The sequence below is a fragment of the Chelonoidis abingdonii genome, chromosome 3, assembly GCF_003597395.2.
Source record: "Chelonoidis abingdonii isolate Lonesome George chromosome 3, CheloAbing_2.0, whole genome shotgun sequence".
Lineage (NCBI taxonomy): Eukaryota > Metazoa > Chordata > Testudines > Testudinidae > Chelonoidis > Chelonoidis abingdonii.
In genome coordinates, this window is record NC_133771.1 from 140763704 (window position 1) to 140778817 (window position 15114).

Here is a 15114-nt window from a genome sequence, read left to right on the forward strand (position 1 = left end):
ACAAGAAAAAAGCTGTCATACATAGCTGAGTTTGCTTTGTGAGTCTGTGCTGGGACTTCGGAGGGGACTGGGTGCCTGGGTTACCGGGATGTGGTTTGTGATAGAGAGGAACCTAGAGGGTAGAGGATCTAGGCTCTAAGGCCAATACTGGGGCCTCTTTACCTTGTCCTGCTGAAACTGAGGCCTCCTCATTCTCCAGCTGAAGAGAGGTCAGCTGGATGCCTGTGCAGCAGACTCTATGGCGGTCCCAGGTGGTATGGGAGAGCATCTGCAGACAATTGTCTGTTACCTGTAAACAGTTCAGTGGTGAGCTGGAAGGACAAGGCTGCAGACACTAGTGTCATGCAAAATCTGTGTCCTCCTGACAGGTCTCCTGATCATTTTTTGGAAGCAATGGCGCAGAAGACAGTTGTGAGGCTGATTTTAAGTTCCGCACCCTATACCAACCAGCTGCTGTGGTCGGGCACCATGAAGCTAGCACTGAGAGCTAGTATCCAGCTTAAGGAAGAATTTCGTTCTCCAGGGCAGCATCTTTTACCATGATGAAATTCAAACAACTATTTTAAAGTGCATGAAAAGAAAATGAAGTTTAAAAAGAATAAAGCAATTTGTTTCAAAAAGACAGTTTTAAACAGTAATCCACATGTGGTGCAAACAGAACAGCCAAAAATAAAGCTACGTTATCAGCAGGCAACCACACACTGGCTCTTTAAGGAATGCCTGGGGAGGAGGCTTTCAGAGCAGGGTACATGTGGTGATGTCATTGTGTTGGTGCATGAGAACCAGGAAATAGAAGTGGAGGAACCATTTGTACTGTGCAAGCAGAGTGACCAGCTAAATGAATTCACTGCTGATCGTAATGGAAACATATATTTGATTTACAGTCAGATTTCGGTTTGTAGCTCTGAAGAGGTTATTCGTTACAAAGGTAAGCATAAATTAAATATGATTTAAACAGATTGACAATATCCCTTCAGGAAAAAAACTGTGGAAATTTAAAAACGCAGATGTATTTGAATACAGAAAAAAGGGTTGACTCCATTGAAGGGACCATACAAAAGAAATAAGAACTAGACAATTAAAAGGACCCTGCAGAGTTAAAATCATATTTTAAAAATATGCCTTCGTGTTATTAAAAACTTCTGATTATTCAAATTTAAACCTTTAAAAACGAATTTGTTTTACACTGGTCTTATTTTGTTTACTTTTTAGGTTCGTCTCAAATGAGTCAATTTCACTTTATACAGTCTATCTTCACTTTCTAGTTCTGATGTACTAGCACAATTTTGGAAAGTACGGGGAACCTTTATATCCAAAATAAATTAATTTTACTGCACTGATTTCTTTTAAAAAAGGGGATATTTCTCTTAGTATTGTTTTTATGTAAAACTTTAAAAAAAAAAAAAAAAAAAAAAACCCCCGACAATATCTGTGGTTTGGGTTTAAATTAACCTGGCCACATCTCTTAAAGTAATTCTTAAAACTCATGGAGAATGATCATTTGACTGACTATAGTGAATGGCAGGATTATCTGCCTGTTTGGTGTTTATTACCAGGAATATTTTGGAGTTAGTGAGATATTATTACATCAAAGTGACATTTAAAGGTATTACAATTTTTTTTTTCATTTTGGAGCAGAAAAACTGCATGTGTTTCCCAGTTTTAGAAAACCTTAACTTCAGTCCTGCTCCATGTTTAGAAATAAAAATAATGCAGCTCACCAGTTTCAGTATTGTCTGGAGACTTTAGCTTAATGAATATTGCAAGTAATTTTCTCTCTGTTGAAAACTTGGGCATCTGCTGTGCATTTCTATCACTGAATCCCTGCCCACAAGTAGAGCCCAGCAATTGTATACCATTCCCTCATTCCAAAAATACAGAAATATTCCAACTTTCTCTCCATGTTATTCCCCACTTTCATGGTATGAAATTGCCACACCATCCGAGGCATCCTGCAACACTGCCAAGATTTCAAATGCATCACAGGCTTTTACACTTAATATCTTTTAGCTATGCCAGTTTGTACATATGCCACAGAATTTTCAAGCTTGTTCATTTTCTGTAGTCCCAGAGTCCTCTTTTTTTAATGAAGTCTAGTTTGGTGTCACAGGTCATGGGAAGGAGCAGCATGGTCCAGTGAATAGGCTACCAAATTAAGAGTCATAAGATCTGGTTCCATTTCTGGCTCTTCTACTAGGTTACTCTGTACTGGGAATATCATCCCTCTTCTGTGCCTGTTTCCCCATCTCTAAGATGAGGCTAATGATATTTGCCTTTATAAATTGCTTTGGTGGGTGAACAACCCTATAGAAGAATTAAGTATTTTGTTGCCACATAATAAAATATAGAAAAAATTAAAATATAATAAAGTTACAGTAGGCCACACCTCCACTGAGAGACTGAAGTAAATAAATCATGATGCAGGAGTACAATAGTTACTTTGTTCTGATTGGTTAAATATATTGTAACAAATATCAGGCAGTGATACAGCAAACGTAGGCCCCACTAAGTCTGCTTAAATGAAATAGCCTGTTTGCATAATAGAATAGTATAAATAATATTATTGTTTGTAGGTTTACATTTGGGTATTACATTCTGGTCACTGTGGGATGTCCTTCTGAAGAAGGGAGGGGTTGCTGAGTACAGGATACACTAAGAAGCTGTAGTTTCATTGCTGTTCATTGCTATCTGTTCAGTGACTCTGTCAGTACTGTCCTTGAGCTATTCATTGATATCTAGGATTGTATATGCTGAAGGACATAGAAAACAGAAACTTTGCTTCTCAGTTGTGGTATTTGCTAGTCTTTTCACCACATTATCAAAGGTAAGAGAACCCATGGCCTTTTGATTGGTCAGGAGAGAGCAAAGGTCAGCCTACAGACTCTCCCTCAGGAGAGTTAGGAATTAGCAAAAGAAGAAAATAAAATTGCTCTCTTGCTTTTTTCAAACTAAATTTTGCTTGGCTCTTGTGTAGGAGGTAGGAACATACAAAGAGCCTTCCCCACTTGCACTCCCACATAAAGATCAGGAACAACTGCAGTCCCTGAGTGCAGGGACCACTCCTCAGCTTCTCTGTGGGACTGTGACTTCGTTCTTCTCCCACAGTTTCCATGCTAACATGAAGATCTAGGCAGCTGTGTAGAAAGGAGAATGGTGAACCATACTTAAGGGCTGTGCATTGTCCACACTTCCCAGGCACAGTGGGGAGTTGTGGGAGAGATTTTATCTCTTGAGAACCAATTATTCCCAGAGCTCTCAAGCCAACTTTGTAGCTATGTCCACACTGCCCTATGGTAAGGGGTATGTCTTACTGGGACAACTAAGCACTTAATTTTCATATCTTGTAGAAACTGTAACATTAAGCCAGCAAATTCCTGTTAAAACATTTTCATTAGTATGTCAAAAAACATGAAGAAGATTTAATATTTTGAAGGCTGAACAAGGATTACTTCATTTAGGTTTTTAATTAAAACTTAATTTTGGTTTTCCAAAGGGATCCTTTCTTCAGTGCCAACAAAACTGAGAAATTTAACTATATTCAAAATCCATCGCTGGTCACATGCAGCCAACAGACTTGGCTGAAGCAGGGAAGACGATGCCGTTGGACCAGCTGCAGAAGATAATCCATAACCCGGTAATTCCCCATCGTGTAAACAGCTTCTCCCTGAAAACATTGGGCAGCTTTATCCCAAGGGACTTTGCTCTTACATGTCAACTAGTCAGAACTGTGTGCTGTTTGTGTGGTGATAGGAATATTGAGAAATCTCCAAATGTCTCATGCACATGAGAGTAACACCTGCTGCTTTCAGTACAGTTCCTGTTAATAGGGGTAAGGGACTTGGAGCTGTGTGTATCTTCAAAGTTAAAGTACAGTATTTCCAAAAAGGAGAGAGCAATCATAAATTTGGAGTATCACAAGTCTTATCATTGTGCTGTCAGCATTACCCCGTCTCAATGGAAATGTGAGACTTAATCAGGTGGAGCACTTAGCCATACGTTTTGGATAGGAGACAGAGTTGGGCTTTTTGGCATGCAGAACAACTACATACATCTTCCCTATTCTTCTTCATAATTTCCATATTCTTTTTGGGGCTGAACCCAGCATTGTGTTGTTCTTTATTATTTTGTAGTTCTAGGTTTGTATGGGTTTCATGACTTTGTTCTTATAGAAGCTGTATTAGTGTATTGGTTTGATTTTTGTTATGTAAAGGAGGAAGTTGAATGGGAAGCTATTTTTAAACTTAACTATGAAGGGAATAGCACCCTCCAATAAAAATACATACGAGTCTATGTTACAGGCGAAACTGATAGCACTGCCTCTTATGAAGGTTGCCTCACACTTCTCAGTAGAAGACACTGTCTTCAGTTGAAACAACAAGGAGTCCTTGTGGCACCTTAGAGACTAACACATTTATTTGTGCATAAGCTTTTGTGGGCTAGAACACACAAAAGCTTATGCTCAAATAAATGTTAGTCTCTAAGGTGCCACAAGGATTCCTCGTTGTTTTTGCTGATACAGACTAACACAGATACCACTCTGAAACCTGTCTTCAGTTGCTTATAGCTTTGTCATACGTTGACTGGGGTAAAATTTTCCTTGCTAGGTGTCTAACTCAGCTTGAAGTTTTCTAGAAAATTTCAGCCAAAATGGTTTAGTTGTTTCCATGAATGAGGCTAGTGGAAAAAGTGTTATTTTGCCCATGTTAAAAGATTCTGGTGATCTTTTCTTTCAGGCAGGCCATTCATCCACTTTTAAGCCAGACAGTCCTAATTTTGGAAAAGTTTGTCCCTGTCCTGTACCAGACATATTTTTGTCCAGTATTATCATGCATGCAAGGGCATACAGGCGGAAGCAGGCCCACGCTGTTGCAGAAGTACTGGAATGTTTGGTATTCGAGGATGTGTCAGTGGCCGTTCTGTTTTCTTTGGAAGTCCATGCTTTGGAGCAGGAACTTGAAATATGGCGGGGGGTGGAGGAGTAGCTTTTGTGTAATGGATGTGCCTTTTGCCTTCTCATGAAAATCTGCTCAATTTTGGCCAAGTTATGAGTCTTTGAAAAATCTCAGATTGAACATGCTCAATAGACTTCTTAGATATTAAGAGCTACATTTCTAGAAATTTCTGTCCATACGGTGCATGCTCCAGTCCAGGACTGAGCTGGACTTTACTTGCAGTTGTGGCTATGGGCTATGAAAGGATGGGTACATGAACTGAGAGCAAGGAGCAGAATAGAGGAGGAAGCTGCATAATTCAAGATGAGGACAAGATCTGGACCTGCGGAGGGGCAGGGAGAATAGATTGAGAGAAGAAACCAGAAGGGGTCAGGACAGAAATTGGAATTGGAGGTTGATGAAGAGGAGCAGGAAACTGGGAATGGTGGGGGAGGGGTGACCTGGGACTGTTTGAGTAGGGATGAGGGGACTGGGAACCAGTAGATATGGGAGGGGGGAGACTCAGATCAGATAAGAAGCTGAGGGTAGAGACTGGAAGTGGGAATCATTGGGAAGCAGGGAAAGCTGCTGAGGAGGGACAGATCTGATGAAGGGACAATGTGGTGGAGAATTGGGATAGTTTAGACAAGACTGGGACAGGGAGCCGTGTGTGTGACTCTGAGCTGTACTTGTGCCTGGCCAACCAAGCGATCTGGATAGCTGTATATGTGTGACTTGTCCTCTTCATTATTACCACTTCTCCAATTAGTGTCATCTATCAACTTTATCAGTGGTTCTATGTTTTCTTCCAGATCATTGATAAAAATGTTAAATAGCATAGGGCCAAGAACCAGTTCTTTCGGAAACCCACTAGAAACACACCCACTTGATGATTCCCCATTTACAGCTACATTTTGAGACCTATCAGTTAGCCAATTTTTAATTTTTAGTGTGTACCATCTTAATTGTATATTGTTCTATTTTTTTAATCATGTCATGCAATACCAAGTCAAATGGTATTACAGAAGTCTAATTATATTACATCAACACTATTACCTTTTATCAACCAAACTTGTAATCCAATAATAAAAAATAAATAAATTAGTTGACAGGATCTACTTTCCATAAACCCATGCTGATTGTCATTAATTATATAACCTTCCTTTAATTCCATATTAACTGCCCCTTTATCATGCCCAGGATGGATGTCAGGCTGAGAGGCCTATAATTATCTGCGTTATCCTGTTTACCCTTTTAAAAAATTGGCACAGCATTAGCTTTTTATCCAATCTTCTGGAACTTTCATAGTGTGCTAAGACTAGCAGTCCAGTGAGCTCCTCATCTGGCTCTTTTAAAATTCTGGTGTCAAATTATCTTGACCTGCTGTTTTAAAAATGTCTGACTTTTAGTAAAAAGAACAGGAATACTTGTGGCACCTTAGCGACTAACAAATTTATTTGAGCATAAGCTTTCGTGGGCTACAGCCCACTTCTTCGGATGCATGGAATGGAACATATATTGAGGAGTTATATATACACATACAGAGAGCATGAAAAGGTGGGAGTTGCCCTACCAACTCTAAGAGGCCAATTAAGTAAGGGGGGAGAAAAAAAACAACTTTTGAAGTGATGATCAAGATAGCCCAGTACAGACAGTTTGATAAGAAGTGTGAGAATACTTACAAGGGGAGATAGATTCAATGTTAGTAATGGCTCAGCCATTCCCAGTCCCTATTTAAACCTAAGATGATTGTATCTAGTTTGCATATCAATTCCAGCTCAGCAGTTTCTCCTTGGAGTCTGTTTTTGAAGCTTTTCCGTTGCAGAATTGCCACCTGCAGGTGTGTCATTGAATGACCAGAAAGGTTAAAGTGTTCTCCTACTGGTTTCTGAGTGTTATGATTCCTGATGTCAGACTTGTGTCCATTAATTTGTTTGTGTACAGACTGTCCGGTTTGCTCAAATAAATTTTTTAGTCTCTACGGTGCCACAAGTACTCCTGTTCTTTTTGCGGATACAGACTAACAGGGCTGCTACTCTGAAACCTGACTTTTAGTAGCTACTATTTAACATCCTCCTGAGATACTAGTAGAATGGAAAGTGTTAGCATATGAAATGACTACATCATAAAAACAGCCCTACTGGATCAGATCAAAGGTCCATGTAGCCCAGTATCCTGTCTTCCAACAGTGGCCAGTGCCAGGTGCCCCAGAGGGAATGAACAGAACAGGTAATCATCAAGTGATCTATCCCCTGTCGCTCATTCCCAGCTTCTGGCAAACAGAGGCTAGGGACACCATTCCTGCCCATCCTGGCTAATAGCCATTGATGGACCTATCCTCCATGAATGTATCTAGTTCATTTTTGAACCCTGTTATGGTCTTGGTCTTCACAACATCCTCTGGCAAAGAGTTCCACAGGTTGACTGTGCGTTGCATGAAGAAATACTTCCTTTTATTTGTTTTAAACCTGCTGCCTATTAATTTCATTTGGTGACTGCTAGTTCTTGTGTTATGAGAAGTAGTAGACAACACTTCCTCATTTACTTTCTCTACACCAGTCATGATTTTATAGACCTCAATCATATCTCCCCTTAGCCATCTCTTTTCCAAGCTGAAAAATCCCAGTCTTATTAATCTCTCTTCATATGGAAGCTGTTCCATACCCCTAATCATTTTTGTTACATCATTTGTTTTTTTCCCAAATACAGAACAAAAATGTTTATTTAACCCTTCCGCCATTTTTGCATTATTATTGATAATTCTAGCATTTCCATTTAGTAGTGGACTAATACGATCATCATAATTCTTTTTGTTCTTAATGTACTTAAAAAAACCTTTTTTTTTTTTTTTTTTAAATTCTCCTTAACTCTGCAGGCCATATATTTTTCCGTGTTTCTTTGCTTCCCTTATCAATTTCTAGGTTGTTTTATATCCATTACTATCAACTTTCCCTTTCTTAATGTACTTAAAAAAACCTTTTTTTTTTTTTTTTTTTAAATTCTCCTTAACTCTGCAGGCCATATATTTTTCCGTGTTTCTTTGCTTCCCTTATCAATTTCTAGGTTGTTTTATATCCATTACTATCAACTTTCCCTTTCTTACATTTCTTATTTTATTGTATTTTTTATAGTTGCCTTCACTCCCCCTTTAAACCACAGTGTTTTTTTAGCCAGTTTGGCCATCTGTCTTGTTATGTTATTTAAAAAATCTTGCTCTCCAAATCATTAGATAAAACTAGAAATTTTGCTATATTGGTTTTGTTTTCTTTGTTCTTTTTTACCTAAACATCCCCAAATGTTATTTTGAATACATTATATTTTCCCCTCCTTCTCACAGGTTATTCCATACACTGGGACAATCCTTAGTGGTCTTCTTCCTGGAGAACTAGTTGTAATACAGGGAAGTGTTCCCGATGATTCCGACAGGTAATGTCTAAAGCCATCTGACTTTCAAGAGGTTATATTGTGAATGAGCCTTTGAGGAGGCAAGCTGATCAAAACCCAACTAAACGGCTTTTCATAGCTTGCGGGATACACATCCATTGGAAATGTTTTAATTTTTCTGTCATAAACTTGGGACATTATAAACATGATCCTGCTTTTGTCAGTGGAGAGGCTCATTACTGTAATGGACATTGGATCAGATCCCAAGTTGTGTGAAAATGACTGAAATCTTTGAAAACAAACTCTCAGCCTCAGTAACAAATATTTTTCAGTTTTGAAAAAGTAATTAATATGATATTTCAAAGTGACAATACTTAAATCTTTAATTTATATTTAAAAACTGAGAACTGCCACCATAGACTAGGGTGACCAGACAGCACGCATGAAAAATTGGGATGGGGGTGGGGGTTAATAGGAGCCTATATAAGAAAAAGACCCCAAAATCGAGACATCTGGTCACCCTACCATAGACACTTATAGAATATGTTGATTTATAAAATGCTCTGAATATGTACGGTAGTGTCACATAATGCTGAATTTGTGTGTGTTAATAGGAAGCTAAGGAGTAAATAAAGGTTTCAAGGTGAAATTTAGAGAGAGTAACTCACCCCTCACCTTGCTCCCTGCACTCTGCCCACCTTTTTTGTCTTGCCAGTTGGCTCTCTTTGTTTCCTCTTCCTTTTGATCATATTCAGCTTCTTATGATCCAGAAACTGTTTTTCTCTAAGGGCAGTATCTGAAATAATAAAAGTGTTGTCACTTGAAAAAATCAGACTTCAAATAGGGGGAGGATGCATGATCTAGTGGCTAAGGTCTAGGATAGGGAATTGAGATCTAGGTTCTATTACCTGTTCTTCCACAAGTTTCCGATGTGAATTTGGTCATTTAACTTATTTTCCCATCTTTAAAATGGAAATGGGGATTATTTAGGGGGGTAATGAGGATTAATTTATTAAAGTTATGAAGTGCTCAGATGTTATGGTGATTAGCACCTGAGAAATGCTTATAAGTTATTCTAGTTCTCAGTAATAGATTAAGGGGAAGATTTTTGAAAACACATGAGTAAGGCACCCATCTCCTGTTGATTTTCAGTGGGAGCTAGGAGCATAACCGCCCATTGTGCCTTTAAAAATCTTCCCATTTTTGGTTAGTCATAAATTAGTATTATATATGTATCACTTCTGTTTTTTACATCTAATTGTTTTGTAATCACCATAACTGGGTTTAATGCAAAGTTTTTGTATTAACAACCAAAATGTAATTAGATATTTGAAACTGTTGAGAGAATACTTGTGGATGAGCTGAAATGAATGTGTGTTTTAATTTGTGGTCAGGTTCCAGGTAGACTTCCAGTGTGGCAATAGCACAAAACCTCGTGCTGATGTGGCCTTTCACTTCAATCCCCGCTTCAAAAGATCGGGCTCCATAATCTGTAACACTCTGGAAAAAGAAAGATGGGGCTGGGAGGAGATCACTTATCATATGCCTTTTCAAAAAGGGAAGCCATTTAAGATTGTCTTTATGGTTTTGAAGGATAAATTCCAGGTGAGTCCCTAAGGAAGGTGAATATTTAGCCACTTGTCATGCCATAAATGCAAACTAATTTGGAAGCTTCAGTGTCAGTATTGTTTACTGCTATGTAAACTTTGATTACAAACGGAAACTATAGGCTTTCCCTGAAAGAGGGGCATTCTTGAGTAATGCAGGCCTTTACTTTTATATACTTGTACCTGGAAAGTTGTGTGTTGAGGGAGCAAATATCTTCCTGATTATACTAGCTGTTACACAACCCCACCCTTTCCCATGTGTAAAATGGCTTCTCCTGAACACAGCAGCCTTCCTGCACACAGAAGAGTGCTGGACACTGCTCTCTGGGTCAGAGGAAGCACTAAAGAGAAACAAATATTTGTCCAGCTCTGTCTGATTGAGATAAGACGAGTGTAGCTCTAAGTTTATAGTCCATATGTCATCAAATGGCGATGTGCTGAGAGAATCAAAATATGATGAGAGATGCAATATCAAAACCTAAGTACAAATGTTTCTTTATAGAATGCCATTAAATATTCCATACTATTGTAAAGAAACACAACTAGGCAAGTATTTCTGTTTCTCTACCAAACCCCGTGAACCATGGTGTACTTTAACCTTGTTCTGGAGGAGGAAGAAAACAATATCTCTGTCTCTAGCTGTTTAATTCCTGGTTAGTCCATCTAGTCTTCTCTTGGATTATATCTCCAGGGCTTTTCAGAGTGGCTGGAGTACAGCTCTCTCCACAGTACTCAAGGACTGTGTTGTAGTTCTTTAGTTAAGGAAACAGATGACCATATTCATTTCAAGTAACACTAGTGAAGTTGTGTGGTAGGATCATTTTGGTGTGGCGCTAATAGAAAAAGGGAAGTGTTTGTGTGTGGGTGGGGAGAAGGGACTATTTAAACATAACATATTAAGAAAAAGAAATGAACTCAGTGATTACAAGGTAAGCCAACAAAATCAACCCCCAAAACAGTCAATAGACTTCATGCAACTTAACCATGATTATCATATTACCCACAATGTTCACTATTTCAATTGCAAAATGTGAAGGAAAAGAAAATGAATTTAAACCTAAATTCTTTGTCAAAGGCATGTTCCAAAGCAAGAAGCTAAAACAAAACATGACTGAGTAAAATTGAGAGGAAACAAAGGTTTAGTAGTGATCTTATGCTGAGTATATAAATACTATTTAAGATATCAGTACATTTCTGCCTTTTTCTGCCTCTCTAGGTGTCTGTAAATGAAAAACATTTGCTGCTGTACAACCACAGAATTAACCTGGAAAGAATAGATACACTCGGGATATATGGGAAAGTACAGATTCAGACTATACAGTTTATTTCTAATAATGTAAGTGGCTGAATTGGATAGCTAATTTTAGGTTGCTTTTCCTTATGTCTTTCTACTTCACGTTATGCTGTACTGAAGTAAGATATCAACAGTGAAAATGAAGTAACACAGAAGTAAAAATCTATATGAACTTCAATATAGAAGTGCAGTAATGTTTCCTGACATATCCAGTATAATGATTTCTTCCCCTATTCATCCCCCCAAAATGTTATCTGAATGTCTTGTTCCTTAAATGTCTTATAACCAGGGTTACACTGTACAGCTCTGAGTCTTAACTAGAGCTACAGCTAGTCATTCCTCTGCGCAGTGTCAGAATGTCTTTTTTTTTTTTTTTTTTTTTCTATTTTGGATTTGAACCTTCTGTGTTGGGGAGGGAAGCCCAGCCTACACACTTACATCACAGTTAATATGAAAAACAGATTGTATTAGGGTGATCAGATGTCCCAGTTTTATAGGAACAGTCCTGATACTTGGGACTTTACCTTATATAGTTCCCTCTTACCTCCCACCCCCCTGTCCTGATTTTTCACTCTTGCTGTCTGGTCATTCTAGATTGTACGCAGCAATAGGCATGTGTAATTTACCCTCCTTAGAGATGAAGACCAGAACTTTCAGCTGCTTGTACTTCAAAATGATCCCTGGAGCATCTTTCCCAAAATAATCTACTTCCAAACACTTGCACTAAGACAGAGCTAGAACTCTTTACAGAGTGTTTACTTGCATATGTGACCTTACTTTATCGACCAAAATAACTCTAACTTGGCTGATTAGATGGTGAATATACCTTTTTGAGTTTTGAGTCACCCTTTGGCTAAGCGGCAATGCTTTGAGATAATATGGAGAAGCACAGTGCTTTCTCCTAATTGATTCAGACAAACTGCCAAATCTGTTGAAGGTGAACCAATGGGAGGGAACGGCTCAGTCTGTCTCCTGCACAACCCAGTATAGAAGACAAGATCTGTTTATTACACAGGGGAGACATGCAAAGCCCCACAGACTCTCCAGATATGAAGGGGCAGGTGAGGGTCTCCCCATCCCTCCCTGGAGGTGAAGCTCAGCCCCACCTTGCTACCTGTCCCCTTACCACACACCCTGGCGCACCAGTGGCTGGTGGTGCTACAGCCGCGCTGCCCAGAGCGCCAGGAAGGGCAGCCGCACCACCTGGCTGGAGCCTGCTACGCCACCGCGCAGCACCAGGACAGGCAGGGCTCTGCAGCTGCGCTGCCCCAGGAACGCGCTGCCCCAGGAACTCGCAGCCCCGCTGCCTAGAGCATTGCGCTGGCGGCGGAGCGAGCTGAGGCTGCGGGGTAGGGGGAACTGCAGAGGAGGGGCTGGGGGCCAGCCTCCTGGGCCAGGAGCTCAGGGGCCAGGTAGGAAGGTCCCACGGGCCATAGTTTGCCCACTTCTGCACTAGACAGTCTTTTGAATAACTTTTAACCACAGTCACGGGATTTCCATAGTAGTCTAAAGCCACACATTTTTGCGTACAGTTCTAACAAACTTAGTTTAGAATCAGAATTCTAGTATATGTGAGCAGTGATCTCTAAATATCTTTTCTCTGCAGTCTTTGCAAGGCTCTCAGCCATCATCTTTAGGAATAACAAAGATGAAGTCAGAAAATGTACATATGCATATACTGTGGTTATGTGATCTTCCCATTCTTTGATGGTCTAGTTAACTTAATTTTTTTTTTTTGGTAGGGAGAAATCCCTGATGGTTCACAACTTGTAAGTATTGCTTTATATATGTAAATTGCAAATATTAAAACATCTGAATTGGTTTAGCTTCAACTTCCAGCCATTTGAATCATATTACATCTTTCTCTGCTAGATTGAAGGCCCATCATTATATATTGTTCCCCATGTAGGTGCTTATAGGCTGTAATCAAGTCCTGACCTGAAACTATTTGCAAATTTGACACAAATAGTTTTGGCTGTTCATAAAATGGTCAGAGGAGTAGGTGTCTCCCATTCCCCCCCTTTTTAACATTTAGCCCAGCTCACCTGGGATGGGGTAGACCCAAGTTTAAACCTCTGCTGTGGAACAGATCCAGAATGGACTTTTTCAAATTACTGAAAATTCTGAAAAATTTGGTTTGACCCAAACTGATTGTTTTTTTAATTGAACTGCCACTGAACCAAAAAATTCAGTTTTGGCAGCATAAGTGGCAGTGTGCACAGCACTATGTTGGCAGGAGAGCTTCCCCACTGACATAGCTACTTCCACTTGCTGAGGTGATTTTAATATGTCAATGGGAGAGCTCTCTCTGTCAGCATAGAGTGGCTACACAAGCGATCTTACTGTGGCACAGCTGTATGGGTATAGATGTGCCGCTGGAAGCTCGCTAGTGTGGGCATGGCCTGAATTAATGGGTGAAATTTTAATCCTGTGCACAAAAACTTATCTAAAAGGCAGATAAGCTTGCTCAAGTGCAGATTCCCACCACAGCTCCAACCCTTAAAAGCAAGGAAATATGAATTTAAAGGGAATACCTTGCTACGCACTCCTGAAATCAATCATTGTCAATGGGCTGGTGCCCATCCCAGAAAAGTACCTTCTACTGAAAACTGTACACACTACACTTCGTACATTCATCTTAGTTGCACAAATCCTTAATTCTGATATCAGCAACAATGGCCTGTGCCTGGAACATGTCCAGGGCCCAGACTGTTAGAGGAATAATAGTATATTAAGGAGTTTCTGTACATCATGAGGGCTGTAGGCCTAAGGGCTCTGCATGGAGAGGAGTTGCAAGATTCTCACCTAATCACGTGCTTCCAGAAGCTGGGGTTTTAATAGTCATGTAAAATATCATGAGACTTGTGATAAAATCATGAGAGTTGGCAACACTACTGGCACTAAAGTCCCTTTCAGTTGAGCCAGAGAAGCCTTTGAAGCACTGATTGCAGCTTAGACAAGTTTTTAGCCTGTGAATTTAATACCACTCCTTTGACACGCACACCCTGTATCTGCAGGCTCATCATCTCAGGCAGATGATGATGCCCATGTGAAGCCTTAGGGACTGTCCACACCAGGGCAGGGGGCTGATTGGAGAATCAGAGGCCTATTGGTACATTTTTCACAACTCCAGGGCTGTAATGTTAACAATAGGCTTGTTCCAGCTCAGTAAATAGCATAAGTCAGTTCCAGGAAGGGAAACACCCAGTTGCTGTTGCAGGCAGGACATATTTCTGAGCTCAGGAAAATGAAACTTACTCTGTTGCACTGTCTAGTGGTAGCCATGACTGCAGAAAACCCCAGGGAAAGTCTCCTGGATGAAGCTGCATGTACCATCTGTCTGGAGTATTTTAAAGACACCATTTGTTATCCAAAAGATTTTAAAAATTAAGTATAAATACTGAATAAAAGATCATGGAATGAACATGCCTATTTGCCTTCCCCCCATAACTAGATCATCCCAGTGGTGGGTGAAGATAATTTATTAAAAGACATGAAAAATTTGAAGACGACGCAAGTAAACATGTTCAGATTACTTAAAAAATACAAAAGCAGAGACTGTCAGCAGGGTGGTGTCTGATGGGGGTCATCAGAATATATGTTTAAAGCCATAGGCTAGAACTCTGAGCATGTTTGCCTTTTCAGGTGGTTCCTTACATTGCCAGGCTTAATTCTGCACTTCGTCCTGGACGGACAGTTGCCATCAAAGGAGAAGTGAATAAAAACTCAAACAGGTCAGTAAATTGCAATGCTCTTACATCCTAGTAGCAGATCAAATTGTAACATGTAATATTGTCATTCATTACTACTGTTTTTAATAGCTGAGTTACTTTCTCATAAAGGCTGATTCTTCCCTACTTGCTGCACCTGCCCAGAGGACAGAGATCCTCAACCCAGC

General features: G+C 39.8%; 1 protein-coding gene across 2 annotated transcripts in view; it reads left to right on the forward strand.

Moving 5' to 3' along the window:
* The first annotated feature begins 779 nt into the window (after positions 1-779).
* LGALS8 (galectin 8) overlaps positions 780-15114 on the forward strand; it is a 29905-nt gene continuing 15570 nt past the window's right edge. The window contains exons 1-8 of one of the 2 annotated variants that reach the window (XM_032775034.2): positions 780-928; positions 3494-3634; positions 8269-8357; positions 9710-9920; positions 11139-11258; positions 12823-12879; positions 12959-12985; positions 14862-14950. In XM_032775034.2, coding sequence (XP_032630925.1) covers positions 3560-3634; positions 8269-8357; positions 9710-9920; positions 11139-11258; positions 12823-12879; positions 12959-12985; positions 14862-14950 — 668 coding nt within the window. In that variant the 5' untranslated portion in view covers positions 780-928; positions 3494-3559. The remainder of the gene's footprint in view (positions 929-3493; positions 3635-8268; positions 8358-9709; positions 9921-11138; positions 11259-12822; positions 12880-12958; positions 12986-14861; positions 14951-15114) is intronic. The other variant, XM_032775035.2, reaches the window with a different exon arrangement.